We start from the raw sequence: 26,292 nt of genomic DNA on the forward strand, positions 1-26,292 counted from the left end.
TTGGAGAAAATTTTTCTAATCCAGTTTGAAGAAAAAGTCTGTCCATAAGATTATTTCTTAATTTTAAATAAATATTGTAATTAGATTTTAAAAAATTATATAAGCTAAGAATTACATAGGATCCATAACCAGAATTAGAAAGGAAAGGGCAAAATCGAGAAAGAAGATACATAAAAAAAAAAAAAAAGGACATAAATAACACGCGGGGACCGCCAAGGAGTTTTAAGTTTGAAGCACACGCATGCGTCATGACAACACAGTATCCAATTCGAACCAAACCAAACTCCAACTCTCGATTCTCAACCAAAACATAAATAAACCGCGACATTAAAAGCCGGTTCTTCTCTCTCATCACCTGGCTTTTCAAAAAGCAACACCACCCATCCGGACTTTCTTTGCATATTCTCTTCACACAAGGACTCTCTATACTCTCTCTATCTCCTCCTTTCTCTCCCATTGACGCTGAGTTTATTGGATAATCGGGTCGGAGGGTCTGCCTTGAATCGATCCAAGAATCTCCAACCCTGAAATTGCTACTATTCACACTATTTTTTTTTCATGATCTGTAAGTTCAAGTCTCACTTTTTGTCCCCATTGTTAACTTTTTTCTGCGTCTTTAAAAGGGATTCGAAGCATTAGGGTTTCGTTTTGGTTGTCTTAGCTCCTGGTTTGACTTCAAAGCTTTTGTGGGTTGTTGCATTTGATCTTGTTATTCTTTGCTTTACTGTGTATCTAGTCTAGTTTATTCTGGTTGTGCATATTGAGTGTCTTTTATATGATTGTTTGAGCTAGTAATGATCAGTGCGAGTGATTTGGTTTGTTGTATTTTGAGAGAAAAAAAATGCTTTGTTTTGAATTCAGGGGTGAAATTAAGAAAAGAAATTGAATTTGCGTTTTCTGGGTTCTGTTTGTTTGGGTATTTTTTTTTGCTGTAAGCCGCTGTTTGGTTGCGGAGAGAACAAAGGGAAAATTAAAATTTTTTAAAATTTTGGACCTGACTCTCTTGCTGATTAGAATTTGGCGAAATGATTTAACTTTTCAACTAAGCTGTGTATGTGAAGGTTTTCCCTTTTGGAAGCTCATAAATTATGAAATTGTTTTAGAGTAAATGCAATTGATTGCTTTCATTTCCCTGGTATTTTGGACTGACCAATCAGAAAATTTTGGAAATTAATTACGTAATTGAAGTTATGTGGGTTGGCAGGCCCTGTCTGTTTGAGCTAGAGCTCAGTTGCAAGTCTTTTTACGGATTGTTTGTGGTTAATTCTTTCGTCTTGAGCTTTGCTTTTTGGTGATTAACAGAATAGTTGGTCTGGAATAATGACAAGAGTGACCCGTGATTTTGGTGATACCATGCAAAAGGAGGCCGTCCCAGCAGTATCTGCTGATGTGATATTTAATTCTAGTCGTTTTCCAAATTACAAAATTGGAGCTAACAATCAGATTGTGGAGGTGAAGGATGACCCAAAAGTACTATCAATGAAGGAAGTTGTTGCCCGTGAGACTGCGCAACTGTTGGAACAGCAGAAACGCCTCTCAGTTCGTGACCTCGCTAGTAAATTTGAGAGGGGTTTGGCTGCTGCTGCTAAGTTGTCTGAAGAGGTTGAGTTTTATTTATAATTTTTATGCTCTCTATGTTTGTAAATTAAGTTTGGATCGTGAGTGATTGTTTGGTACTTATTAAATTTTTGTAGAATTCCGTTTCATTCATTTAATTCTCATTATGTATGAATTTTTCTGAGCTTTTGGTAGCTGAGAACAAAGGGAAAATGGTAGTTTGAATACTTTGTATCTGTTCTAATAAACTCAGTTTAGATATGCTAATTAGTGGTACTAAGCTGAGTTGAAAGAAGAGTATTTTCAATAATTAAATTATTGAAGAATATAAGATAAAACAGATTAAATTATTTGTATTTCATATATTGTAGAGGGTGTAAATAATTTGGAACACTGTTGGTCTGTTATACGTGTGAATGCTTCTTTCTTCTGTTGTTTTTGTGTCCAACTTGGAAGAATAAGAAGTAATGATTTCCAAGAAGAGTGGATGATACTGGTATCCAAATAATAAGCTAGTCATTTGTGGACTTCAGGCTCGGCTCAGGGAGGCAGCTTCATTGGAAAAACACGTTCTTTTGAAGAAGCTTAGAGATGCACTGGAGTCCTTAAAAGGGCGTGTGGCAGGTAGAAACAAGGATGACGTAGAGGAAGCTATTTCTATGGTAAGTTTTCTATATCATGCCCTTTTTATTGGATTTGTTCCTTTGAGCATTCTTATGCCACATATCAAACATTTTACTTGGTTACTTGACAAGAAAACCCAATGGCCTGGGGAACAAATTACCCACAACAGAAAAAGGTCCAAGATGGTTACCCATGTTTACATGGACTGAGGAACGTATGAAGCTTAAAAAAAAGAAAATACATAAAGAAAGAGTAAGCGTAATTTGGTATGTGTAGTGTATGCGTAATGTATAAATTCAATTTATAATTTACATTTTGGTTAGCTTGTATAGCTATTCAATCGGAATTATCCATGGTTTGACCTAAGAAACATTCCTTGTACTCAGTCAATCAAGTGGTGTTACTGGAAATTACTAGCATAGCCAATTGCATTTTGATTTTCCTCATATAAATATTGCACTTTTGTTCTGAAATATTAAGTTGAGTGGCCTCAAACCCTATAGTTCTTTCTTTTGTTTTGCCCTTTTATAGCAACTTGAAGATTATGAATTAAATCCTTAAAGAGCTTGAACTATGAAGTTTCAGAATGAAAAAAGAGGCTAAACTCATGGGATTGTCGAATAAGACATCACATTGATTCTACATCTAGATTTAAACTTAACCTACCTTAACTGTGTCTGTTTTTAAACAACACTAACCATGTTATTCTGTTTTGTCTGGTAACATTGTGGTTAACTATCAAAGTTTCACTCATCAAGGTTTATATAAAAAAGAGAGAGTTGAAAAGGAACACCTTTAACAAAGAAGCATTTAATTGAAGACAAAAAATCAATCAACACTCAAACTCTCTTTTTGTATACTTGCCTTGACAGGGCCCATTTGCCATTGGTGTGAGTTTTGCGTAACCATTTTGCTATAATCAGGGGTGCATAATCACCAACAACCAATAGCATGTTAGCATTTTACAACTGTATTGGGAAAATGCTGTTGAGATTAAAGTGCTTCTGAAACTGTTGGGCTACATAAATGCATAATCACTTTTGGGCCTTGGCTTGTTAAAATAACCATTAAGGATACTGTGAAAATTGTTTTCGAAGAACCATTTGGCTGGTGGAAATAACCATTAAGCAAATAATTGCTGCTAAATTATTGTCACTTCCTGCAGGTGGAAGCTTTAGCAGTTCAGCTGACTCAAAGGGAAGGGGAGTTAATACAAGAAAAGGCGGAGGTCAAGAAGCTAGCAAATTTTCTTAAGCAGGTTAGATGAACTTTTTCAGCAGAAGTTGGATTTTATGAGGAATAGTGCAACAAGTAGAATAAAAAAAAAGGGGAATAGTGGGTTTTATCTGATGGACAACAAAGGGTGCTGAATGCTGGCAAAATGATATGAATGAAAGAAATGGAGTGGATCTATCACTTTGATATCAACACCTCCAATATCAAATTTTTGGGTTCAACAATTCCTTAAATGTCATAGAAATATGTTCTCTATATCTTTATTCTAGATCTCCCCAAAATTGCTCCACCCAATTCTGTATTGAAAAAATTACGAAACACTAGCAAATGAAGAATGGGGAGTCTGTGGACCATCTTCTTCTTCATTGTGAGGTTACATGTGCTATTTGGAATGTTTTCTTCAATTAATTTGGATTGTCTTGGGTTATGCTTGGATGAGTAGTCGATTTGTTTGTTTGTTGGTGGATTGTCGGCAACACTCAGAGTGTTGTTGTGTGGAAGATGGTGTCTTTATGCCTTTTGTGGTGTCTATGGAGGGAACTGAATAATAGGTGTTTTGAGGACAATGAGAGGATTTTGGAGGAGATTAAGCCTTTATTTTTCAATACTTAGTATCTTTAGACATTTGCTTATATATCATGATTTTGTTGTTCTTTTTGCTCCTATTAGCTAGGTGGCTTCTCTTGTATGCTTTCTATGTAAATAGGGGCGCTTTATGCTTTTAATGATATCTTGATTAATTATCCAAAAACGAAAAGAAAGAGAACTTGCTCTCACTATAGTTCCAAACACCTGCTATTGTGACACACTTTCTCTCCTCCCACCCTTCTAGATTATTTTGATTCTTAAACTTTTCATTACTCTTAAAAAAATACTCCTGCTTTCCTTCTCTAGACATTCCAAGATATTTTTCCCATTGGCAAAAGTCGAGCATAAATTTTGTTCACTTTCCTACCATGCGTGTGTAAGGAATTTTTCTTTTTTTGCCCCCTATTGAGTGTTTAGATGCAATTGTAGGCTTCAGAAGATGCTAAAAGACTTGTTGATGAGGAAAGAGCTTTTGCTCGTGCTGAAATTGAGAATGCCAGAGCAGCAGTTCAAAGAGTGGAAGAGGCCCTTCAGGAAGAAGATCGAATGTCTCGGGGTTCTGGAAAGCAGGTATGTTTTTTCATGTCGTTTCAAGAGCATTTGACTTTCGCAGCCTTAATGTAGCATTTGAGGCTTCTTTAGTTGAAAATGTTTGAATGCATCGAGTTTTATGCAGCATGTTGGCTTGCTTATCCTTTATTGCATAATCTATTTCTTTACCTCTTTATATTTGGATCTGGATTGGTAATTTTATTGATTTGAGAGTTGATATGGGAAGATAGTTTCATCTTGGTTTATGTTCTCTTTGGTGGTGTCTAGTGTTTGGAACATGTCAACATAATAAGAGCATCATTTGATATAACATACCTTATTTGTTGTTTTAAACAAATATATTTTATTTGGGACTTTTAGGATTTGGAAGAATTGATGAAGGAGGTTCAAGAGGCTAGACGAATTATAATGCTACACCAGCCTAGCAAGGTATATACTAAATCTATGGTCTTCTTTTCCTTATAAATTATCCCCCCCCCCTCCCCCCCTTCCCTCTATGTGTGCTTGTGTATGTGATGGCATTATTTGGCCTCATCTATTTATAAAATTTGTCTTTTATTTGGTGAAATTTTCATGTTCTATGTGGGTTCCTAGGTGTTTTTTGCCCCGTAAATCTGTCCATCTTTACCTTGTTATTGTTGTAATTCATCATTGTATGTTATAAGTGTTTCACATGTTTTTTGCTTTGTGTAGCTGTCAATTCATCCAAATATGTTTTAGCTGTTTCATGCGCTGTCTGCTTATGTATAATAAGTAAATATACAGTTTAGCAATGGACTTAATGATCTGTGGACAGTTCCTGTCACAGATCAAGTTTCTGTAGGTTGAAATGACTTTCAAGGTTGGATGGTAATTCTGAGGACAATAGCTGTGAGCTTAATATTTTGAATTTTAGCTATGAGGATGTCTTCATTTCTTTTTACTATCAAAGAAGTTCCCAAAACTGAAAATTACTCTAAAGAAGGCAGCTTGACCTTTCTTCTTTGGCTGCATCACCAACGTGAAGAAGAGAAATCGAGGAAATTGGCTGTGTTAGCCTTGAATGAGAGAGCCTATGACCTATTAATAGAGGCTGGACTTCAAATTTTTGGGGTGCATCGCTTGGAAATGGTAAAGCTGGCTGCTAGTTGAGATGATCACTAGCATGGAGTTTTTCCATCTAGACTTTCTTTTCTGTATTTGTATTTTTGTTTCTAGTGTTTCCAGATATTCAAAGAATTTTGTACCCAAAGGATGGCTCATCCTCCTTTCTATTAGTAAATTTCGTTATTTTTCTATTTAAAGTAAAAAACATAGATGCTTTTCAAATCTAGCAATTCGATTTTTCATTGGACCAATATAGTGAAATTTGTCAAGTTGCAAAAGTCATTCTTATGCATAAAGTTGTTATGAATTATTATGTGTATCCATTATAATGTAAACACTCCTGAGTTTGTTTAATTTTGTCGTGCTGTTGAAATGGATGGTTACATTCTTTAACCATATGATGAATTAGATTTATTATTATTATTTTTTCTGTTATTTTCATATATACATTCTCCTGTTTTGATTTAAAATATATCCACCAGATGTTCTTATGCTAATAATGAATGAATAAAACATTAATTTGTAGGTTATGGACATGGAACTTGAGCTTCGAGCATTGAGAGCTCAACTTATGGAGAAGTCTAAGCATTCTCTTCGGCTTCAGAAAGAGGTTTGTTTATTATTTTTCGCTATGTTTGCAGGTTTTGGTTTTAACGTTTATGAGCTTGTCAAGTATTTTTGGCCCAATGTATGTTTCTATATGCTTAGTTTATTGGTGGCACATTTTTTTTCCTGCATTATCTGAAGTCGAATTATTCAAACATGGCGTTACCTTTGCTGTTATTCTCCATCAATTTCTTATTGTTTGAAGTTATCTACTTGTCACATATGTATCCTCTTAATATTCTTTCTTGTTTTGGATTACTCTATTATTTAGCATATCTATCCCATAGGCGTTTTTGAATGAAGTGGTTTTAGAGACTTTTGAATTCTGTAAGGGAGCCAAGTGCATGCATCTTTTGATATAACATTTTTTTTTTAATGACATGGAATCTCACCAAGGCTGCCCTTTGAACCCACCCCTAGAGAGTAAACCCTGGATACATGATCCCACCTACCAGAACCGTGTATCAGGTAATCCAGTGGAACTTCTAGTGCGGAATCAAGCGCAGCCTTTGACCACTAGGTTGCTCCTTGACGGGTTATAACGTTTTTCTAGTTTGACGATATAGCGGCCCTCGGATGATTTGGGTTCTGTACTTAAAATCTTGAAGCAATCCACATATATATGATTTTGGGCAGAGAGTTGCAATTATTGTTAATATGAATAATCATTTATCCTAACGGAAGATTGTGGACCTAGGTCCTGTTCTGCATGCTTCTGATAATCATTTTAATGCTCTTGCTGTCATTTATCAGTAATTAATGGTCATCTCTATGCTTTAGTTGGGGTATTCTTTCATCAAAATGTCATGGCTCTAATGACGTTGGGGTATCCTTTGTATACCTCATGGATGCTTGTGTAGGGTACCAGAAATGGTGAATTTGTGGTTTTATTAATTATCTGATATGACCCAACATGCCATTTTTCTTCTCCTATTCTCTCTCTCTCTCTCCCCCTGAGAACTATATACAAGAAAGTGGTATGACCATAATCTAACTTGGATCTTATATTATGTTAGAGGCTCTTAATCCTGTTTTTTGAGACTAGGGTGAGTCACATACTTGTTCGGGGCTCACCAATCTCTAGTATTAAATATCCCCCCCTTATAAAAGAAACGGGGAGTCCGTGGACGATCTTCTGCTTCATTGTGAGGTTGCTTGTGCCATTTGGAATGTTTTCTTCAGTCGATTTGGGTTGTCTTTGGTTATGTCTAGAAGAGTAGTTGATTTGTATGCTTGTTGGTGGACTGCTAGCAACACTCTTGAGTGCTATTGTGTGGAAGATGGTGCCTTCGTGCCTTTTGTGGTGTTTATGGAGGAAAAAGAAGGATAAAAGTTTTAAGGACCATGAGAGGACTTTAGAGGATATTAAGTCTTTATTTTCAACATTGTATCTTTGGACAACTGCTTTTGTTTTTCCTTTGGTGATTAGTTATTATGATTTTCTTGTTCTTTTTGCCCATACTAGTTAGGTGGCTACTCTTGTATACTTCTTGTGTACCTGATTGCGTCTTACGCTTTTAATAATATTTCGATTACTTATAAAAAAAATAAATTAAATATCCCCCCATGGTTTCTACCTTCGTCTTTACTCCCTTTTGCTTTGATCCTGTTGAAATATTTCAGCTGCCAATATTATGTACAAAAGAACTATCCCTGGAATGTGAGAAGCTAATTGACTTTATTCATTTTCAACATTGTAAAAATTTTGGTCAGGGTAGTATTGCATTTGTACCTAACACTTTCTTTCATCCACGTTACTTTTTTTTTTGTTGTCATGTCATGATTGATGTGGTTGTGTTTCTTCATGATTCCATTTCTCTACTTTTCCTATTTCTTATAGCCTTTTCAACGAGGGCAAGCATGCAGGTATTGTCCCCAGGAAAAACACTAACTCGGTGATTCAATAGTTGTGACACAAGTGACAATTATTTAAATGTGTGATGTGTCACTGGGTTTCACATAGCACTAGTTGGTAAAACATTATTGTTCTGTAGGAGTTTCCTGGTTTATTCTTTTGCTATTGATCTTTTATCTCTGCTGTGTGTGTATGTGGCTCTGCTGATGTAACATAAATAAAACTTTCTCCTGTGTGTATCTTTTTTTATTAATTTGTTAAAGTTTCCCCTGCATACCTTTTCCAGCTGGCAAAGAGCAAGAGGGTCACCGAAAACAATTCTCAGTTATTTGAATTAGATGGGCATGAAGCTTTAGGTTCATACTTGCGGATTCAACCTTCCTCTGATAATGCTCCAGAACTTTCTAAATGTTTAATTCAGTGGTATCGTGTATCATCAGAAGGTGGCAAAAAGGAACTTATATCAGGTATATGTGGTAATATATTTGCTGCTTTACATTTTATAGACTTTTGTGCTGTATTTATGAGAATAAATTACCATAGTGATGGCCCTGTTGTAGTGTTGTGCTATTCTATAAAAGCAATTCAACTTTATGCAGAGATTTATGCTTCTTTGTTGCAGTCTTTTTCCTTATTTCAGCAGAAGTCCATGGCTCAATTCTTGACTTGTTATTCAGATTGTAAGATTGGAAGTAGAGAATCCAGGATGTAAGGCATACTCATAAATTATGCATTCTCATCAACTTATCAAAAAATTATGCATTCTCATCTGTGCTTAAGTTACAGTCATGGAAGGTCTTGGGGGCTAGTACTCCCTAAAAAACATAAATATGTACTCTAGAATATTTATGTGGATATTTATGTTTTTAGGGAGTATGAGCCCAAGACCTTCCATGACTGTATTCCAATCTTTAACCAAAATTAGAAACCAAAATTTATTATATAAAGTTTATTATTAGAAACCAAAATTTATTTTAAAAATGCCATCCTGCACTCCCAAACAGGCCTATTCCCGTGAGCCTAGCTATTGCCTTGTAGAGGCAAAATAAAGGAATCTTTGTTGACATGGTTTTCTTCATGTGCCCGGTAGACAATGATTGCAATAATGAGGACTTGAATATTTTACAGTGCTGCTAGATGAGGGGAGAGACCAAATAGTGTGTGGGGTTGTGAAAATTCACTTGTTGACCTTTAATACAACTGGATGCATGACCATAGTTGAGGACCGAGATGACAGGTTGAAAGACCCCTAGTTAAGGGTTTGTTATGTATTTTAATGTTGTTCCACACGTGCTAATCTGTAGATGTAGCGGAATTTTTTTCGTACAAATTCTACCAACTATTACGACCCATTGACAGTGTTCTGAATGCTTAGATTCCATAGCTTCAATTTCCTTCTTTTATTTTTGTTTATTTTGCAGTGAATGTGTCAATAAGAAATGATATAATTAGTTTAGTATATTCAAATCTTCTCGAATAGCTAATCTTGTACCACAGAATGTAAGTGGCAGTTCAGAGTTTGATAAAGCAAATTTTGGGTTTGTAGAATAAACTTCTTTAGCAAATCCTCTCATACTTTGCTTGACCATACCCAGTCTTCCCTTGGTCATTGTCTATTCTATATATGCTTCATCTCACTTTGGGCTGATTACCCGCATATTCACTATTGCTTAGTAGGTGATGTTGTGCACAAATCCTGGGGAGATGGAGTTCATAAAGTTACTAGGGATAGTCAAGAAAAGGAGTTCTTTACAGGCAAATTTTATTATTTGTGAATATATTTATTTTGCCGCCACTTTATTTTAGTGACGGTTAGCTTGGTGTGCTGGTAGGTTTTTTTTTTTTTTTTTTTTAATAATATCTACTTGTTTAATTATTTATTATTGTTTGTGGCTGACCGGTCATATTCTTATATCTACTTGTGTGTATTTGTGGTTGGTTCTCTCTCATTTAACATCATAATTTCGTCTTTTTGTACCCCAATTAGCTGTTGGTATTATAACTCAAATTTGTTAATGGTGGAAATCGTGTTGAGTTTATGTTCTAAGGTATCAAACTGGACACAGAGAGCTGCAAAATTTGGTAGTTTCTTTTGTCTCCATTTTGTCCCTATTTCTGATGCAACTTTCCATATCTCAGGAGCCACAAAGTCAGTTTATGCTCCTGAGCCTTTTGACGTTGGGAGAATCTTGCAAGCTGACATTGTTTCAGAAGGACAGCAAATCACATTGACAACCGCTGGTCCCATAGATCCAGGTCTGGTTTTTATCCTTGCTCTCAATGGTTATTTCTTTGAGTGTTTTTTTCATTGATAAATTACATGCACCTGGTGGATTTTGAACTCACTGCTTTCTCCAAAGTTGTTTCTTACGAAGGGAGGACTTGCCATTTGAGTGGCATTGTTTATTTGAGTTTGAAATATCAATTTGTGTGGTTTCCTTTTCTCTTAATTTATTTCAAAAGTGGTTGATAAAATGTTTTTGTGGTTCTCATACATGCAAATTATTTGTGTGCTTATACTGTTAGAATGAACTGAAAAAGGGCTGATGTTTTCTTCTTGAGCAGCTGCTGGTTTGGGAAGCTATGTGGAAGCACTTGTGCGGAAACATGATGTTGAATTCAAGGTGTGTTTTCCTACTGTTCTTTTATTTATTTATTTTTTGTATGTGACTAAATGTATGCCAGCATTTGACAACATTTCAGTATTTGTTGTAACCTTAAAGTTTTCTTACATTAGGGCTGTGCATCATTTTTCTGATAATCTTGATACTTCAGATTATGGGAAATAGCTGTATATTTTTATCACCGGTCGGTAGATATACTCTCTTTTGATGTTTGTTTTTTCACTTCACAGGTAGTTATCACCCAGATGAATGGTGTAAATTATGCATCAGAATCCATTCATGTGCTTCATGTGGGAAAGATGAGGATAAAACTTTGTAAAGGAAAGACTACACTTGCTAAAGAATACTATTCCACTTTAATGCAGGTAATTGCAAAGTTATTTTTTTTTCCCTGTTAAAAAAAGGGCCCTAGAGTGGTTTTGCATTTACCTCCTACCCTTATTCTTTACATGCTCTTCTGCACCTGCAATAAACAAATTAGTTAGATATTGACAAACTTCTTAAAGATCCAGGCCTACACAACCTACCTAACAGAATCCAACATCTAACCTGACTGATCTCTAGCCCAATTTAAGCTCCATTTCCGAATTTGCAGTGAGCCACTTTTGACAATCTTCAAACGAATGACCGGCAATATGATTAGTTGATAGAACACTGTCGGAGAATGGAGTGGCGGGCTTGCATTTTTTTGGTTCCCGACCACTAAGTGGAATTTTCTCTTGCCTTTTTATTCAAAAGTATAATTTCATTTCATTATATAATGGGTCTAATTATCTTAAGTTCTTTACTTTCATATGCTACTCAATTTACTGAAATCTTTCGGTGATTGTGATGTGGTTTTGGTTGACCATGATTTATTCTAGCCTTTAAACAAGAAAAAAAAAAAAGAATTGAAAAAAGACAGGCGCAAAATACACGTCAGTAATGAGGGATGGATCAGCAGTTATTGAACACAACCCTAAATCAATGAGATCTTCTAACATATTCGAGGGTTCAAAAAAAAAGAATTGAAAAAAGACAGGCACAAAATACGCGTCAGTAATGAGGGATGGGTCAGCAGTTATTGAACACAACCCTAAATCAATGAGATCTTCTAACATATTCGAGGGTTCAATGAACCCTCGAATATGACAGGCAGCTGAAAAACGCTAGCTTAGCGCACACAATGGTTTCTCTGATAGGGCCTCATTTCTTCATGCTCCGCCCAACCTTCTTATCTAAAACCTTAATTTGCTTGGATTTTTTTGTGTTTAACAAGCCAAAGTCACTTGTCGTATCAGTTATTTCTGACACTGTTTTCTCATATGCTTTAGCTATGTGGAGTTAGAGGAGGTGGGAATGCTGCAGCTCAAGCATTGTTTTGGCAAGCAAAGAAAGGACATTCCTTTGTAATAGCCTTTGAATCGGAGAGGGAGAGGAATGCAGCTATCATGCTGGCCAGGAGGTTTGCTTTTGATTGCAATGTATGTGTTTCTCAAAGTTCTTTCAACATATGGCTTATATTAAAATTTCTAGTTATCACTTATAGATAAAGTTTTCCTCTAAGAAATTCCTCAATTTCAGTCTATTAAATTGATATCTGTACAAAATGCGTGTGAAAATCACATGCTATATTAAAATACATGTGAGAATTAAAAACGCACGGTAATAAACAGATGTCAGTTTAACAAACTCAGTCAGGACAGTTTGGAAGAAAACTTTAATCCCTAGTCTTTTTTTTCTTCCCCTGTTGCTTTGTGTTACTGATTGCAAACGCTTAAAATCCCAGATCATGCTAGCTGGGCCAGATGACAGAGCTCCTTTGGGAACCTAAAGGACTTCCATGGATCCCACTTTCTCTAAATGTAATTATTTGAGTTCTCCCACGTATCATGTATAAGTTTGTAATAGTAGAGATGGCATTGTATAATTGATATGGGCTTCCACGATTTTTCTTTTTCTTTTTTTTTTTTGAGTTTTTTCCCCCCAACACCAAGGCATTTTTTTTTATTTGCCTTTTTGTCCGAGTGTTAAAAGAGTTTCCCACTTGCATTTGAAGGAATTATTGCAGCTCATTGTAAATCTGTAATACATTACTTGAGGCTTTGATTGATTGATATATTTGACGACTGGTGCTGATTGATTGATGCTTGCTATTGGAGTTCAATGTGCTACATTTCTCTATGAAGATTGATGCAACAATTTGCATTAGCATCACAATCTATTTATATTACCTGTATGTGGAGAATACATTCTTCCCTGCCACAATTTGAGAGCATTTTACTAGAATTTGACGGTTACATTTTGTGAAGCGGTTGAAGAAGATAAAGATGAAGGAGGATTACGCAAGGCGTAGAATTTTGGAGATAGAAAAGATTAGGTAATTAATTTACTGTAGCAGTATGACGTGGAGTGAGGGCTGATGTGTAATCTTAGCTGGTGTCCTAAAATGATGTGAAGAATCTTAGCTGTCATCTTGGAAGTCAGAAATTAATAATAACACTTGTCGCGTTTTTATTGGGTATGCCATGAAAAAGTAATAGATTTTGTTAAGTTACTTAACAAAAATTGATTTTAAAGAGTAAACTGTAATTTTGGCCTACCTGAGGACCTATAAATTATTTTTTATATTACATGAAGTGATTTGTAATTTAGTCTAATTACATGGGTTTATAAATTATTTTTTATACCACATAGAGTGATTTGTAATTTAAGCTAGCCACATAGACTAATTTTGCATTCATCCCTTTTATTAATGCTTAAATATTTTTAAATTTATCCCTTTTATTAACGCTTAAATATTATTAAATAGTATTTTTGAACTCAATTACTGAATATTATTAGATTGAGTGTGCTCTTCACTTGAGAAATTGTACGAGTTTCTTATTAGGTGATTTTTAAAAATACAATTCGATCAAAATTTAATAATAAGATTCGAAAAGTCATGTCATTCTTAAAAAAAAAAAGAAAAAAAAAACACTTGTAAATAGGGGTGTTCAAACGGGGCGGTTATAACGACCAACCGCTTATAACCACTAATCGCTTTAGAAGGCGGTTATAAAAAACCGCTAACCGCCTACCCATATATATATATATATATATATATATAACATCAAAAACGGCGTCATTTTGGTAGTGTATGACTGTATGCATGTGAAATATAATGTGGTATGTGATGTTTTGGGTCAAATTTTATTCAAAAACATTGCATGCCCCAAAAAATATGTTCTTTTTCATCTTTTTGGGAACACTTAGGCTAAATAAGCTCAAAAATTAAGCACAATGATGGCCTAAAACACTTAAAAAGCTTAAAAGCCCATATAAAAAAGCGATTATAAAACCACCTTATTGGTTTGAATAATTACTAATCGCCTGTTATAAAATAACAACTAATCACTAAGCGGGTTATTAAAAATTGATAACCGCTTGTGCAGACCAACTCGTAAAGACTTACATAAAATGGACAAGTTTGGATTTCCTAAACATAAACCCACGAGGTTTATACTTTATCGCACGAAAGACTTTCACTGTGTCGCCGCCAACAAGGTTTTTGGTGGATCCCAGCTTGGAAGCGTATTTACAGCCAGGGCAGCACAATCAGAGCTTCTGCTTGCTTCCTCCGCCATTGTCAGCCTCCCAAACATTAACGTAAGAATCCTCGGTGCCTCCTGTGACTATTTTGCCGCAAGAGCGTGGGAAATTCAAGGTTTACTTGATTTCCCATTCCCTTGGAAATTCATCTCTCTGTGTGAATTTATTTCTTTATTTGTTTGAAATTATGGTTGATTCTGATTCTGATTCCGATCCCGAGACCCGGAAAATCCGAAACATATGCATACTAGCACACGTTGATCACGGCAAGACCACGCTTGCCGACCACTTGATCGCCGCCTCGGGTGGCGGCGTGCTCCACCCGAAGCTGGCGGGGCGCCTTCGTTTCATGGACTATTTGGACGAGGAACAAAGGCGTGCCATCACGATGAAGAGCTCCTCCATTGCTCTTCACTACAAGGACCACTCCGTTAACCTCATAGACTCCCCTGGCCACATGGACTTCTGTAGTGAAGTCTCCACCGCCGCTAGGTTAAGTGACGGTGCGTTGATATTGGTTGACGCCGTGGAGGGCGTCCATATCCAGACTCATGCCGTTTTGAGGCAATGCTGGATAGAGAAGCTGTCACCCTGTTTGGTGCTCAATAAGATTGATAGGTTGATTTGTGAGTTGAGGTTGAGTCCAATGGAGGCATATACCCGGTTGTTGAGGATTGTTCATGAGGTTAATGGGATTGTGAGCGGGTATAAATCGGAGAAGTATTTGTCCGATGTTGATTCAGTGCTTGCGGGGCCGGTGGGGGAGATGGGTGATGATGAGAGCTTTGAGTTTGTGGAGGATGATGAAGAGGATACATTTCAGCCCCAAAAGGGGAATGTAGCTTTTGTGTGTGCATTGGATGGGTGGGGTTTTGGAATTCATGAATTTGCTGAGTTCTATGCTTCGAAGCTTGGGGCGAGTACTGCTGCACTGCAGAAGGCTTTGTGGGGTCCTCGGTATTTTAATTCAAAGACAAAGATGATTGTGGGGAAGAAGGGAATTGGTGGAGGCAATAAGGCTCGACCCATGTTTGTTCAGTTTGTTCTTGAGCCGCTTTGGCAGGTTTACCAAGTGGCTTTGGATGCTGACGGGGATAAAGGGATGCTTGAGAAAGTAATTAAGTCATTTAATTTGTCCATTCCAGCTCGTGAGCTTCAGAACAAGGACCAGAAAGTTGTGCTTCAAGCTGTTATGAGCCGGTGGCTTCCTCTGTCGGATGCTATATTATCAATGGTGGTTAAGTGTATGCCGGACCCTATCGCAGCACAATCATTTCGTGTATCACGTTTGCTGCCGAAGAGAGAGGTCCCAGATAATTTGGTTGATTCTAATTTGCTTGCAGAGGCAGAGCTGGTTAGAAAATCTGTTGAGGCTTGTGATTCGAGGCTTGAAGCTCCTTGTGTTGCTTTTGTTTCCAAGATGTTTGCTGTGCCAGTCAAAATGCTTCCGCAAAGGGGTTTACGAGGAGAGGTTATAAACAGTCCAACTGAAGAAACTGGAGAGGGTGAGTCAGATGAGTGTTTCCTTGCATTTGCTAGGATCTTCAGCGGGGTTCTTTATTCAAGGCAGAGGGTTTTTGTGCTCTCAGCTTTATATGATCCACTAAGAGGGGACTCAATGCAGAAGCATGTGCAGGAGGCTGAGTTGCAATCCTTGTATCTAATGATGGGCCAAGGCTTAAAACCGGTTGCTTCTGCAAAGGCAGGGAATGTTGTGGCAATTCAAGGCCTTGGTCACCACATATTGAAGAGTGCAACTCTGTCATCAACAAGGAACTGTTGGCCTTTCTCAAGTATGATATTCCAGGTTGCCCCAACTCTTAGAGTTGCTATTGAGCCATCTGATCCAGCAGACATGGGTGCACTTTTGAGAGGTTTAAAGCTTCTGAATCGGGCAGACCCATTTGTGGAGGTCACTGTTTCTGCAAGGGGTGAACATGTCCTGGCTGCTGCAGGAGAAGTTCATCTAGAAAGGTGTGTAAAGGATTTAAAGGATAGGTTTGCGAAAGTAAGGTTGGAAGTCTCTTCTCCTCTTGTGTCCTATAAAGAGACCATTGAGGGAGAGGTTTCCCATATGCTGGAGAATTTAAAATCAATTAGTGCGGGTTCAGATTATGTTGAGAAGGCAACACCAAATGGAAGGTGCGTAGTCCGGGTGCAAGTCCTGAAGCTTCCGCCTACTCTAACAAAGGTGCTTGATGAAAGTTCTGATTTACTTGGAGATATTATTGGAGCTAAGTCTGGGCAAACCAGTAAAAGTTTGGAAACCCGGAGATCAACCATCGTGGAAGATGAGAATCCAATTGTAGCACTTAAGAAACGCATAATGGATGCTGTGGAGAAAGATATTTTGTCATTGACTGAGATTGACAAGGAACGGGCTGACAAATGTAGAGTAAAGTGGCTAAAGCTTCTTAAGAGGATTTGGGCTCTTGGGCCTAGGCATATTGGTCCTAATATCCTCTTTATACCGGATTTCAAAAGAAAGGGCACCGACTCCTCTGTTCCTATACATGGTTCTCCTTTTGTGTCTGAGAAATTGGGCTTTGTGGATGAGCCTATTGATGGTGACACAGCTGCTGAGACATCTTCCGAAGTAACTCAAGCGTTATCCGTGGAAGCAGAGCGACTTGAGAGTAGTATTGTATCAGGGTTTCAACTTGCTACAGCATCTGGACCCTTATGTGATGAATCTATGTGGGGTTTGGCATTCATTATTGAGGCTTACATTTCTCCATTTATTGGGCAGGCTGATGAGTCTGAAACTTCCCACCAACAACTTGAGCAGTATGGCATCTTCACAGGACAGGTTATTACAACTGTCAAAGATGCTTGTAGGGTGGCTGTGCTTCAGAAGAAGCCGAGACTTGTTGAGGCCATGTACTTTTGTGAGTTGAACACCGCTCCTGAATATTTGGGTCCCATGTATGCGGTGCTTGGTCGAAGGCGGGCCCGAGTGAGCAAGGAAGTAATGCAGGAAGGTTCCCCATTGTTCACTGTGCATGCTTATGTGCCACTTTCTGAAAGCTTTGGTTTCGCCGATGAGCTTAGAAGATGGACTTCTGGAGCTGCTAGTGTTCTTCTTGTGCTTAGCCATTGGGAAGCACTTCCTCAGGATCCTTTCTTTGTACCCAAAACAGAGGAGGAAATTGAAGAGTTCGGAGATGGGTCTAGTGTGCCTCCAAATATAGCCAGGAAGCTCATTGATGCTGTAAGACGACGGAAAGGCCTTCCTGTGGAGGAAAAAGTTGTCCAGCATGCAACAAAGCAGAGGACTTTGGCTCGTAAAGTGTAGAGGTTGTTGATTTTGTTGTATCATTAGCTCATATGAAAACTGTAAGGCAATACATCTCATCATTGAAACAAGTTTAACTCTCTTTTGTCGTTAGCTATTAAGAGATATCTACAGGTCACTATTGATTTCGTGAAAAAAATTCAAACTCAATGATTGAAAGTACTAGTTTGACCTATTCATTTTCTGTTTTGTCAAATGCAACTCATTTCATGATATATACTCGTTTCCTAGAATGATTGTGTGGAGTCCTGCATGATTTTTTTTATTTAATTTAATTTTTTTATATTTAGTTTTTCTTATGATGCATGGGACTTTGCTTTAGGAGTAGTTGTTTCCTTGTATTTTTGCTCTACCATGGCTAACAAAATTGGGGATATAATTTGACCCATCTCATGGGAAAATATGATGCCTGATTGCTGTATGCTAAATTCAATCTGACATTAAATTGTTTGAGGTTACTTATTTGGTTCTCAAAGCTGGTCTCAACAAACACGACTTACAATTTTGTGTCCTATCAAGAATTTTTTTTTTTTTTTGTTGGAAGTTGTAGGAGACTTGTGTGAATTTTTATAACTTAGAACATTAGCAACAGACTCCCTAAATCCCATTCTCTTTCCTAAATGTAGGGAAAACTCCTACAAAGACCTCTGCAATAGACTCCCTTGGTGTTCCCTAAACTAAGGGAAACTCCCTTATTATATTTAAAAAAATGCTCTCTCTTTATTCTTTCATCTCTCTTTCTCATAATATTTATTTAAAGAATATTTAAATGGTATAGGGAAAGGATAAGAGAAGCTTTTGTGGAGTTTATTTGAATAGAGAAGCAAAGAGTAGCTTGGTTCTCTAAATTTAAGAAAAATCTAAGGAAGCTACTGCTAGTGCCCTTAGATATACTGGTAAGATCACATAAGTGTGTGCACACTGGAGTAGGATCCTCTGCAATTGTTAGGATATTCTATCCATGCAATTCTGTGAATCATGACTGCTTGTATGTAATGGAAGACCAAGATTTGGTCACATCACCAATCGATATGAAAACTCCAATGTTTAGAAAAAGTAAGGAAAGACACTAATGAGTGCTTACAACATTTCTGCTTTTCTATCTTCACAATCTACAACAAACAACAGAAGAACCCCATTGTCAGCCTCAATTCTTGCAACCACCTCACGCAGTCAGTCACGGTTGGCTTGCTGTAAAATATGTTGATTATACTATTGGAGGTAATTTTTTTTTCTTCTATTCATACTGTTGGAGTTAATCAGTTGTTCTTCTATGTACATATGCCTCTGCTTGGAAAGCCAAGTGTAAAATAATTGGGTAATGTAACTAATGTTCATTTTAACATTATGTACATGCTTTTGCACCTATAGTTTTCGAGAGTTATCCTGTGTTGCAGCTCATGCCTTATTGCTGCTTGTGCTTGTGTCCAAAAGTTAAATTACCACCCTCTAAGATCTCAATATTACTGTAAGAACACATGGCATGTATTGCTCCGAATGCTTTCATATTCTGTTTAGTGTATTGGTTTTATTACATTCCTTGATCATTTAGTCTGATATGTTATAGAGGTTCTGAGGATAAATGGGTTTGCTTTTTTGATGTCGTCGGGAATTGAAAAATTTGAGCCTTTGTTGTTTATTTCTGATTTTAAAAGCCCAAAGATTCTTGGTACATAATTTATTATGCTATCTCTTTCTCTCTCTCTCTCTTCCTGATGGGTTATGGATAAAGAAGTTGCTTCTGCAATAATCTGTGTAAAAGTGTTCTATTTTTACTAGGTTTTTATTGGTTAATTCAAGCTAAAATTCATTTGAAGTCTTTGTTCACTTTGGTCTTGTGGTTGTTTGATTGAGATTGATGGTGGGTATTGAAAATTTTAGGTCTTTACCACCGGAAGTTTGTTGATAACTGAGAACAGGGTTTCTGAGCTGGTTCAAGATGATATATATATTTTGAAATTATGTAATCTTCCGTTCATAGGAAATGGCTCTAAAGTCAATGTGTGTGCGTTTAATTTGTGTAAAAATGTGTACTTTGGTAGGTTTTTTTTTTTACATTTTTTTTTAAACTATATTTATTTTTGCTTTGCTTTTTTTTTTTTAGATTAATTTAATGCAATTTTTAAACTAAATATATTTATAAATTGTAATATGAAAATACAACTTGACATTTACACCTTGAGCAATACGTCAAGACCTACCACTACCTGCTGGCGGACAATGACCGTCGTCATTGGTCTTTGTACGCGGCCACATTATTCAACACACAATGGTCCAACCACTCTGAAAAAGGAGCCGAATTGCTCTCCGCAAGAGAAATGAAAACAGAAATAAAAATATTAATTTTAGGCTTTCCCTTCTCTCACTTTCTGTCTTTGCCGTTTCCATTGGGTCCGCTCGATCAACGGATCTCCCGCCGTTACATTCAGTTTCAGGTGAGCCTTCTAAATATTTCTAAAAACTCATGGGTTTAGCTCGATCTGTGCTTGTTTGCTATCTTTTCCTAAGCTTCTTTGTTTATTTATTTATTTATTTTTTCAAGACTAAAGCTTGAGGGAGATGGAGGTCCTCCAACATTTTAGCCACAAGGAGCATCCCTTGATCTTTGTAGAAGACTTAGAAAATGAAGTTGTTTGCTCTGGTTGCAAAGAATCAGTATGGGGCGGTGCCTACAAATGCTCTGAATGCAACTTCTTCCTTCACAAGTCATGCGCCGAGTTACCCCCTGAGATACAACACTCTCTGCATCCAAACCACACCTTTGTCCTCCAACTGCCATCACAGCTTAAACTTTGTGAAGCCTGCTATGGGAGTTGCGAAAATAGCTTCTTCTACCATTGCAATACTTGCGATTTCGAAGGCCTTCATGTCGAATGTGCTTCCGGTTGGCGAACGAAACCCGACAATTGTCACCAACATGAATTCGTTCCCATCTTTCAACAGATCCACTTCACTTGCGAAGCCTGTGGTGAGGATTGCAACAGCTTTGCCCAGGTATGTCGCATTTGTCAACTCTTGGTTCACACTGAATGTACTGAGATGCCACGTAGCATAAGAATTATAGCTGATCGTCACTTGCTCACTCTCATTTATTCACTTGGTAAAGTGATGAAGGAGCACGACGATCATGTATTCTGTAATCTCTGCTACAAAAAGCTCAAACTCAAGTATGGGGGTTATTATTGTCGAGAGTGCGATTTCGTAACCCACTTGGAATGCGCACGCCAAAATTGGATTGGACCAAGTGATACCATAGACTCAAGCAGAGATCTTATTGAGGATATCAACTTAGAAGAGGATGAAGAACCTGAGGTGGTCAAACATTTGGATCATAAACATTACTTAATCATCAGCCGCAATGAAAGGGAGATTTATGATCGTAAGCGTTGTGAAGGATGTATGCAATCAATTACCGCCCCATTTTATAGTTGTGAGCAATGCAACTACTTTCTTCATAGCACGTGTGCTAGATTACCCTTAAAGATACGACACCCAAAACACCGACATCTGCTTACCCTCTCCGCAAGGGGAAATCTCATCGATGGCATCGTAAATTGTAATGCTTGCGGTTGTTATGGCTTCGCTTATAAATGTCACGATTGTGACTACAGCCTCGACATCCGATGTTGTTTGATTCCGAAAACCTTTAAACATGAAGGTCACCAACACTCCCTCTTCCATGCTATAAGTTCTGTTGAAAAGTGCAGTGCTTGCGACAGATCAAAGAACAACAATGGTGTATTTGTATGCACTAAATGCAATTCTGCATTGGGTTTTGAATGTGCAACACTTCCACTCAAAGCTAAGTATGAATATGATCCACATCCCCTCTCACTAATATACACTGTCGAAAATGATTCAGGAGAATTTTATTGTCTAATTTGCGAAGAAGAAAGAAATCCAAACCATTGGTTTTATTACTGTGTAAAATGCAACTTTGCTGCTCATCCTCAATGTGTGGTTGGAAGGCATCCCTACATTAAGTATGGAAGAAATTTTACTCGGAAAAATCACCAACACCCTCTCAATTTTGTCCGAAGGACTAAGGAGTCCCATCCATGTAACGCTTGCAGTGAAACTTTTGATGAAGATGCAGCCGTAAACTGTACACAATGCAAATCCATTATCCATTTGTGGGATAAATGTTTGTATAAATTATTTTAAAATAAAATAACTTCTTAGCACCGAATAGAAAAATATATTTTTGTAGTTAATTGTACTAGCTAGCACATTTGTGTTCGCACTAGAGAGAGCTCCTCATAATTGTATAAATTTATTTCATCATATATATACTTTGATTGGATTAGACTTTTGTTTCTCTTTCTTTTTTATTCTTTTATATGTTATAAGTTTGGTTAAGTCACTAGAGGAGTAATATAGATATGGATGTCACTAGGGCCATAATTAAGTCGAGCTGAGCTTTAAGATTTCAAGACTTGCTCATTTTTTAGGATGCTTATTCGAGCTAAGCTATTAAATGTGTGTTCAAGCTCAACCCATTGGAAGCTCAAGTGAGCTCAAGCTCATTGAGAATGTCATTTGAACCGAGCCAAATACTTGATAAGCTTGACCCAACTTGAGCTCGAGCTAGACTATAAAATTTTATCACATATCCCCAATTGAAATCCACAAATAGCCAAAATTGGACCATACCATTACATCTTCATGTTTCCTAATCCATTTCCCTTTTTATCTCTTCTGCAAATTCCCCTGTATTGATTTTTTTTTTTCTTCTTCCAAAAGCTAGAAAGGAGGGAAGATGAGATGGGGGTTGGGTAATACAATGCCCAGGTGCCAGGTCGACTCAAATTGAGGCCATCAGCCACAGCCATGGTTACGCACCTTCACCCTCTCCACTACATTTTCTCAAGTGATCGCCCACCACCATGTCATAGTCTAGCCATCCCCAAATGAAAAGAGGCCAAGGATGGCTAAACAGAGAAGCTAACTTGTCATAGTTTGTAATTTGTTGGGATCAAATGTCATTTTTTGAACTTCGAAGGCTGAAATGCAAAAGTGATCATACTTCGCAGAGAGAAAGGGTTAAATGTATATTTTCCATATAAGAAGAAAAGAATGCTTAACCCAAGTGACACAACTTAGAGATTTTATATATATAGAAAAAAAAAATTACAAATTATATAGAATCAGAAAACCAGAAAGGGAAAAAGAGATGAAAAAGTACAACATAAAATTCCCCTAGACTAACATGGACAAACATAGCAAAAAAAAAAAAAAACAAATGGTACAAGAAAAGAAGGCAATTATTTTGAAAGCACTTGGTGCTGATCACGACCGTTGAACACAACTCAGAAAATCTTGCAGCCCCTCGACAATGGGACCCCACCAGAGCAAATAAACTAATCAAGTTCATTTCATCACAAGGAACGCAACCACGACAACTCCAATGGACTCCAACATTCCATGCATGCTGAGACTTACTGCGGCAGCCTTGTCCACGGTGGTAGCAGCACCAGACGGACTCACCGGAGCATCCTCCTTTGTCGTCTTAGGCTTCGACGCCGTTGGTGTGGGGGCTGCTGCAGCCGCTACTTTTTTAGGCTTGGGCTTAGGATTGAAAATGTCCAGCGGAAGAAGCACTTTGCTCACCTGATAAATAACAAGTTGGTTATCTGAATACACTGTACCACCCAATGTGGTGTTCACAAGGCCAGTCGAGATGTTCACTTGGTTTCCAGCGGTGGTAATGTTTAGAGGAAACGCGCCGGCGCTGACATCTCCAGCTTCAGTCGGCACTGGATTGCTCAAGGTTTGGAAGTTTGAGAGAGCAACAACGGTGTTCAAGATATGAAATTGTATTAATTGAGTCTTTTGCAGGTCAGATAGAGAGTTTATAGTGCCAGGTTTAAGGTTCGAAAATGCGGAATCAATAGGAGCAAAGATAGTAAACCCATTACTTGAACTGTTGAGCTGCCCATAAAGTTGCTTAGCCACACCTGTGCTCTTTAAGAGGCGAATAAAGACCGAGTACCCATGAGCCTTTTCGAGGATTTTGGTCACGTCGGTGGGACCTTTCTGCACCGGGACCAGGGCAGGCTGGGCTGGTGCTTGGGCTGACTGGACTGGGGGAATGGCAGGCTGAGCTGGGGGATTGGCGGGCTGAACCGGAGGATTGGCGGGCTGGGCCGGGGCATTGGCGGGCTGGACTGGAGCCGCAGCCGGCTGGGCTGAAGTTGTGATGCAATGGATGAGAAACACAAGAAGAATTGAGAGGGAGGAGATAGCCTGTTTGGTCATATTTGAAGTGTTGCTTAATTTGTTTGCTTGGGAAATAGAGAATTGGAAGTGAGTGTTTGATATGAGGAGATCGAGGGGGTTTTATTGAGGGCGGGAGAGAGTGTTGTTAGGTGAAAGGGTAGAATAATTGAAATATAGTTACAAATGCTTAGTTGTTTGCAGCTTATCTGTCTTGGGAAGGTAGAGGGATGAAGGTATAGAATGAGAGGTTTCGCTGTTTTAGCTGCTACTTCGCTTGGAAAGGTAGGAAAAAGAGGGTGGATCTCAATTTGATGGACGTGCGGGCGAAAAAGAGATGAATATGATTGCTTTGCTTTCACTGAGACAGACTGAAGAAATAGAAAGGGATTTATAACATGGGGAATGCAAGCCTAGCATAATGGAACAAGAAGTACTTAAACCTTTTTTGTTTGTTGTTTTTTCCTAAAATAGAAAATTTAAGCAGATACCAATAGAGTCTAGAGGGGCATTTCTATATTAGCAGCTCACTATACCGAGTAATTCTAGAAGGTCTATTTGTATCTTACTAAAAATGATGTAGCTATTAAAATCACAATTTGATCAAAATTCAATAATGATTAATCACAAGCCCAATTGTGATTTTAATAAACACGTTATTCTTAGTAGGACACAAGTAGAACATAAGTAGGCCTCCTAAAATTACTCCACTATACTAGTTCCGTTCATGAAATTAAATTTGTCTTATTAATGAAACTATGTTTGGCTTATCAATGTTTTAAGATTTTTTTTATAAATTTTTTAATTAATTAATTTATTTATTTTTTCTCTTTTAAGAGTTAATTAGGAGACAGTAACCTACAAGCTATATGAATATGCATGTTAAGCTTTTATTTTCGATTCATTTCAATTAGACAAAGACCTCAGTTGGTTCATTTCACCAACATAGAAACACTGCATCAACTAGGTAGAACCCCTCTCTCTCTCTCTCTCTCTCTCTCTACACAAAGTAACACACAGGTTTCTAGCGTTTCTCAAACACCGGAAATCAGTGTGTAATTAAATTCCAAGAAAAATTTCTTAGTGTTTATTTTTCGGTGTATTCGAAGGGCTGAGTTTTGTGTATCGGGATTTGGTTTTTGTCGACTTAAAATAAAGGAAAAAAAAGAAGCAAAATTGGTCCCTATGATTTACTTGATTTACAATTAACTCTCTGTAGTATCAAAATGAACTCATATATTTTTTAGGTATGTCAAAAAAAAGAAAAAAAAAAGACAACAATTTACTCTTTACAGTTAAATTTCGTCAACTCAGATTGCATTAGTTTGATACTGATACAGTCTAAGTATAACAAACATAGGTAGTAAACTTAGACATTGTTTAACTATGGTTTAAAAAAAAAAAATGGAGTTAATTAACATATTCGTATGAAAGGCCATGAAATAGAATTGTCACACAGATTGAGTTGAAACTAGGGAGCGACTCTCAGTATGTTTACAAGTAGGTACTCGGCCTCAAGGGATAGCTCAATCGGCTGGCGACCACGCTTTATGAAGCGGAGATTACTAGTTCAAATTTCTCCTCCTCCTCTTATGTGGATATGTCAAAAAATAGAAAAAAAAAAAAAAAAAAAAGTGGCTACTCTTCTTACAGGTGCCAAACATACTTTAAGCTAAATTAAAGCTCCATTAATTACCTCTCAAATTCACTTTTTTTTTTTTCTCAAACAAGGGCAAATCATCAATCTACCACGTCAAAAACACAAATTGAACCATCAAATTCAATCCATTCGGCATCAAAACCAGAAAATGAACCACAGGTTAACATCAGTACGTAGGCTAAGAATTTTCCAAAAATCAATGTAACACATAAAGCAGCTGCCAGCTAAAACCCCAGGTTAAGGCAATGGTTTTGTCTTAAGATGACCTTGTACATTTTTTAAAAATAAAATTTATTAAGGGCATTTTTGTTATTGAGAGGCATATTGTTTGTCAATTTAGCGATAGTTTCAGGGTATATTGTCAAAATTGAAAGTTTTGAAAAGACATTGTCAATTAGGTGGTAACGTGAGGAAGATATTGTGGATGCTAGCTCCAGATGGTTTATAAGCTAATTAACTAAAATCCAAAATAGATAGGTGACATCAAACTTGAGGTTTGGATTTAAATCTCATATAGATTTTTAATTCATTCCTACATATTTCATTTCAAATTTATATTGCATTTAGTATATGTTTATCCAAATTATTCTTTTCTCACAATATTGACAATGTGATTTAAGATTAAAAAGAAAATATGAAGAAATTAATTAAGTTGTAATTAACCAAACTGCACCATTAATCTTAGCCAAAAAATCAAAAAAGAAAAAGAAAAAGAATAATGTACTAGTCCTACAAAATATCTATCGCAGCATTAATTGTCAACAAGGTTGGATAAGGTCTAAGATGATCTCAATACTACACATGCATTGCTACACAAGAATGG

At 37.2% G+C, this 26,292-nt stretch overlaps 4 protein-coding genes across 4 annotated transcripts; 3 read left to right on the forward strand and 1 right to left on the reverse strand.

Annotated features, from left to right (window-relative positions):
- Nucleotides 1-313: 313 nt before the first annotated feature.
- LOC132164099 (stomatal closure-related actin-binding protein 1) lies at nt 314-12,854 on the forward strand. The gene is made up of 13 exons (XM_059574518.1): nt 314-565; nt 1,303-1,602; nt 2,091-2,219; nt 3,347-3,439; nt 4,435-4,575; nt 4,918-4,986; nt 6,170-6,253; nt 8,391-8,571; nt 10,244-10,360; nt 10,670-10,728; nt 10,959-11,093; nt 12,042-12,191; nt 12,497-12,854. Exons 2-13 carry the CDS (start codon nt 1,321-1,323, stop codon nt 12,539-12,541), a joined length of 1,485 nt encoding a protein of 494 aa, XP_059430501.1. The 5' UTR covers nt 314-565; nt 1,303-1,320; the 3' UTR covers nt 12,542-12,854.
- A 1,355-nt stretch (nt 12,855-14,209) lies between these two features.
- Nucleotides 14,210-17,826, forward strand: LOC132164150 (uncharacterized). The gene has a single exon (XM_059574582.1). The coding sequence runs from the start codon at nt 14,486-14,488 to the stop codon at nt 17,591-17,593; it is 3,108 nt and encodes a 1,035-aa protein (XP_059430565.1). The 5' UTR covers nt 14,210-14,485; the 3' UTR covers nt 17,594-17,826.
- Nucleotides 17,827-19,953: 2,127 nt separating this feature from the next.
- Nucleotides 19,954-21,757, forward strand: LOC132163892 (uncharacterized). Its single transcript, XM_059574269.1, has 2 exons — nt 19,954-20,028; nt 20,136-21,757. Exon 2 carries the CDS (start codon nt 20,153-20,155, stop codon nt 21,755-21,757), a length of 1,605 nt encoding a protein of 534 aa, XP_059430252.1. The 5' UTR covers nt 19,954-20,028; nt 20,136-20,152.
- A 1,041-nt stretch (nt 21,758-22,798) lies between these two features.
- Nucleotides 22,799-23,851, reverse strand: LOC132164541 (fasciclin-like arabinogalactan protein 12). Its single transcript, XM_059575073.1, has one exon. The coding sequence runs from the start codon at nt 23,849-23,851 to the stop codon at nt 22,964-22,966; it is 888 nt and encodes a 295-aa protein (XP_059431056.1). The 3' UTR covers nt 22,799-22,963.
- Between the last annotated feature and the right edge of the window lie 2,441 nt (nt 23,852-26,292).

Source organism: Corylus avellana, chromosome ca10 (genome assembly GCF_901000735.1).
Source record: "Corylus avellana chromosome ca10, CavTom2PMs-1.0".
In the NCBI taxonomy this organism is placed as follows: domain Eukaryota; kingdom Viridiplantae; phylum Streptophyta; class Magnoliopsida; order Fagales; family Betulaceae; genus Corylus; species Corylus avellana.